The sequence below is a fragment of the Echinops telfairi genome, unplaced genomic scaffold, assembly GCF_000313985.2.
Source record: "Echinops telfairi isolate 266 unplaced genomic scaffold, ASM31398v2 ScPeMD7_5868;HRSCAF=6743_0, whole genome shotgun sequence".
Lineage (NCBI taxonomy): Eukaryota > Metazoa > Chordata > Mammalia > Afrosoricida > Tenrecidae > Echinops > Echinops telfairi.
Genome location: NW_022109767.1, coordinates 17,857,021 through 17,861,757, shown reverse-complemented (window position 1 = coordinate 17,861,757; position 4,737 = coordinate 17,857,021). Strand labels below are relative to the sequence as shown.

The 4,737-nt window shown below is 39.1% G+C and overlaps 1 protein-coding gene across 1 annotated transcript; it reads right to left on the bottom strand.

Moving 5' to 3' along the window:
• Positions 1-1,434: 1,434 nt before the first annotated feature.
• Positions 1,435-4,690, bottom strand: CUNH4orf46 (chromosome unknown C4orf46 homolog). Its single transcript, XM_004708736.2, has 2 exons — positions 4,449-4,690; positions 1,435-2,855 (listed from the first exon to the last, which is right to left on the bottom strand). Exons 1-2 carry the CDS (start codon positions 4,632-4,634, stop codon positions 2,700-2,702), a joined length of 342 nt encoding a protein of 113 aa, XP_004708793.1. The 5' UTR covers positions 4,635-4,690; the 3' UTR covers positions 1,435-2,699.
• Positions 4,691-4,737: the final 47 nt, after the last annotated feature.

The following is a 4,737-nucleotide window of genomic DNA, read 5'->3' as shown; positions in this document are numbered from 1 at the left end:
CACTCCTACCCTTGTCCTCCCCACTTCTATAACTCCCTTCCTCTAATTGTGTACTGCCTCCCATTCACCCAAGTGTTTGAAATCTACTTGACTTCTCCATTTGGAAATTCTGTAGTTACACTCTTGTCTTTTTTTTACTTTGGAATTGTCAACACTACAACTTGCAATCTCTGGTTGCCTATTTTTAGTCTTGTATTGTTTGTTTTGCTTTAGGTAGCTCTGTCGCTGGGTTAACTCCTGAGTGGTAGCGCCTTGTACACCAATTCTCAGGTTGTTGCCATTGTTGATTCTCAGTCCAAAATGGACTCCCTTTACGACTTCTTATAAGGTCAGTATTGTTTTCACAGATTCCTTTTGTATATCTAGAAATGTTCTAATTTTAATATTTGAGGGACTATTTTGCCAGGTATACAATTCTTGTTTGGCAAATTTTTCCCCCCAGAATTTTACGCCATTCCATTGCATTCTTGCCTGCATGGTTTCTGATAAATTAGAGCTTCTGTCTCACTGGTTCCCCTTTGTATTTGCTCTTCCAGCTATAGTGGTCAATCAACGACAGAGGTAGCAATTGAAGCATTGATTCCTGAAGTAGTTAACTATATGCAAAAGTATAAAGATCCCAAGATCACACTATAAAAACAAAAATAAATTCTAGTTAAATATAAGTTAAATGTTAACAAAATTAAAAACCTTTTAGTTGTAAAGGAGTATTACAATTCCTATGTAAACCCATAAAAATATGAGATTGTATAATTTAAAACTTCAAGACAAATCACAATGCATTTCCTCAATCAGCTAGTGGTTACAGAGGTCAGCCATATTGAATGTGGGAGGAGACTATCCAGGGTCTGAATACCAAAAGGCAATGGGCATTCATTCAGCTTGGAGGCCAGCTTAAAACCCAAATACACACACACACCAGTTACTGATTCCGACTCATGGTTCTCGAACAGAATAGAACTCTGCACCATTATGTTTACATGGCTGTGGTTCAAAGCAGAACAGACTTCTTCTGAGGTGCCTCTTGGAAGTCTAAATTATCATCCTTTGAGTAATCAGTTAACCACTTTGGCCACCCAGGGACACCTTGGAGGCTACCTACTACATACAAAAAACAGCATTTTATAAGGTTATGAAAATGCCTATGTATGTATATAAATTAAAAACTAAAACTTGATTATAAAGCAACTCTAGGGTAGTAGTTACCTACAGAGAGAAATTATATTAGGTCAATTATATGAGAAATTATAAGAGGTAACAAAAGAAGTGTCAAATGTATATATAGAGAGAGCCAGCCAGAGAAAAGATGGCCAATACTAAAACTTATTAAATCTGCATAGTGAAAATATATGTGTTCTTTAAATTACTCCCTTTTTCTATATGACTGAAATATTTTAATTAAAAACAATGAACCAGGAGAAAATGTATATAAGATTTGTTTGTAATAAGTTTATTTTTACACATTGAAAAGTTGCTATTTTCAAAATAGATGAGAAAAATACTTTTCTAATATTAAAGCAGGCATTTCTTTGGTATAGAAATCACATGTGTGATCTTTAAGTTAAAAAAAAATTAATCCATAGCTATGACCTAATATGCTAAATAAAATTATTCTTTGCATATCCATTTGCCCCCTTTCTTAGCCTCCTTATGGAACTTTAAAACATAGGTTTATACACATCTCTATAAACAAAAAAGGATCAAAGATGTCATAGGAATTATTTAGTACATAACTAACTGGCTTAATCACAAAACAAGCAAACAAAAGGAAAAACATAATATACAAGACAAGGAAAATAAAGCACTGCCACTAAGGGTACATACTATAAAAACAATCACACTTTAAATCACATGCACGGAAAACAAACTTCTTTAGAATTATAGCGTAAACAACTTGTGAAGCTCTCGGAGCAGGAGAACAAAGCCATAAATCGGATAAGGTACTTCAAAGATGGTAATCAAGTATCTAAAAGTACAACAGGAAATACTACCTGCAAAAGCAGTTAACCATAAAAAGAAAAAAAAATAACCTTCTTTCCAGCCATGTTCTGAAGTAAAGGCCTTTGAAGAAAAAGCATCGTAAAAGAACAGATAGATACTTTAAAAAACCAATAAAGTTCAATTATTGTTTGATTTTCAGTTTTCCACCAAATCAATAAAGTTCTGCTTCATATTATTTTCTCTAAGTATAAAAACAATTACAACTTCACGCTAAAAATGGGGAGAAAAATAGTTTTTCAATGCATTTGTGAACTGTTTTATTCAACATTTAGTGAATGTTGCATAATACTGTTCTATGTGCTAGGAATATGAAGGTGAATAAACCAGTTTGAAAAAAAACAATCAGTTATGTCCCACTTAAGTGCATAAAATAGAATTTTAGTCCTCCAATCCCTGCCATTCTTGAAATCTCCTTACAGAATGAATGATGCTTTACCTAGTTTCCTTTTGGTAGTACTGTGGCATTAATATTATTCATTTAGGGATGGAATTAATTTTTATAGAAAATGCTATGAAAGTTTAGGAGAGAAAAAATATTTAAGGGTAATCAAATATTGTTCAACATCAAAAATAATATCAGTACTCTACTTTCATAAGTGTTTAAAACCCAGAAAAAAAATTCAGAGTATACAAAAACATGTGCAGATATCATATATAAAACACAATCATTACTTAAACAACTAATTCATCGTGTCAAATCAGTTGTCAGGTTTCAGAGAATCGTAGCCTTCTTTCAAGAGGTTCCGCCATGTTTTAAGGAAACGTGCATTTTCTGTACATTTCACGGCAAGCTCTTCCACTTGTGCTGACACTGCAGATGTGGCTTCTAGAAGTTGGGTTAAAGAAAATGCTGCCTAAAATTGCAAACCGAGAGAAAGAAAATCAGAGAACCAAAGTTTATTTCTTAAATTATTTTCCCATTTTATAAGTTGTCTAAAAAATAGCTTTAGCTCTTGAATCCAATGCTTCGTAGTCTCTTTTAAAGTACACTCTTTTATATGAAAACAGGTTCTTTCAGGGAACCTGGGAGGTAATATGTAGTAAGCTCTAAGGAGTTATCCCTGGTGGGAAAATACTATGTATGGCGAAACAACACAAACAAAAAAGTCACTACCACAGAGTTGATGCCAACTCATAGCAACCCTGCAGAACAGGGTAGAAGTCCTCCAGTGGGTTTCTTTGACTCTCTTTATGGGAGTAGAAAGCCCTGTCTTTCTCCTGCGGTGCAGCTGGTGGTTTCAAACTGTTGACCTTTCAGTTGGCAGCCCAACGCATAACCTCTATGCCACCCGGGCTTTTATTGTGTATGAAGCATGGCAAAAATCAGTTTTGTTTTATTTTTAACTGAAAACACGTGCATCTCATTTAGCTCAACAAGAGTACTTAGACAAAGGGTTTCATCATAACTCTTACTGATACTATAGGAGCATTATTTTACCATGAACATGTTAGACCATGAAAATGGCATCAGAAAAGATTCTCTGACCTCTGACAAATACAACAAAATCACACGTGCGCGCGCGCATGCGCACACACACATATGAATACGGAAAATATGCAACTCTTAGCGGGCAACTCTCTTCTTAAGACAATGTTTCTTCAATTGGTATCACACTGTTCATGGACAAAATGTGAGCACTTAATTCTACATGTTCACTTGTAATTAATAACTAGTGTTGTTCCTGAAAATAAATATAAAAGTTGGATCGGCAACGTATAGTCCTGCCTTAAAGAAACCAAATACTGGTGTACTTCGTGAGCAATGAGATCATGAGTTAATTCCCCAATTTCCAACTCGTTCAGGAGGGTGTTCGCACAGTCTATTCCACAAAAGCTCTCAGGAAGGTTATACCAGCACGCTTTATTCCATTTGACCAATCACAGAGTCGGTAAATACACTGTGATTTCCTCCGGGGAGGGGATGATGGGTGATAGGGAGCGGACAAAGGATGGTGCCAGCAGTCTCCGGAGATTTCTACCAGCCAGGCTAATTGTGCAATTATAAGGAGGAATCCTTCACTAAATGGCACCATTCTAGGATAAAGCAGTCCTGGCTAACCTCTCCAAGCGGAATCCCACAAAGCCTGCCAACGGCAGACAAGAGCATCATCAGCTAACTCTGGGCAGGTCGCCAACCAGCACTTGGGCCTCTAAGCCCAGGGAAGAAAAATCTAAATAACACGGCAGCGAGGCTAACCGTCTGCAAAGAAGAAACTGATCGGTGCTGGGGGCGGAGCGTACAGAGTTGGCACCAGGCACTGCAAGAGAGCGACAGGGTTTTGAGTTACCAAGGATGATGGAAACCAGAAGGAAAAGCAAAGGCGTGGGAGGGCGGCGGGCGAACCCCTTCACCCCCTCCCGGGACGACTCGAGGGAATCCCCAGGTGGGAGACACCGGGAAGGTCAGTGCGCGGACGCCGGGCTCTGCTTCGAGAGGGGACACTCACGTCTCCAATCTGCAGCTCCACTTCCTCCAGCGGGTCCATCACACTGCAGCTGCTCCTCCGCGGGAGATGCCAAGCCAGACTCCCTGGAACGCCGGGGGAGGAAGACTCAGGGGTGTCTGAAGATGAGGGAGAGGAGGGAGGCGGCGGGGGGGGCGGAGACATCCGCATCTCTTCATGCTCCGCCATGGAGAAGAGCCGGGAATGCAAGACCTGACTGCAGCAACCGAACCAAGCACCAACCTTTCAACCGCTCGCGCTCGAAGCCCAGAAACCCCACCTCCTCCCCCGG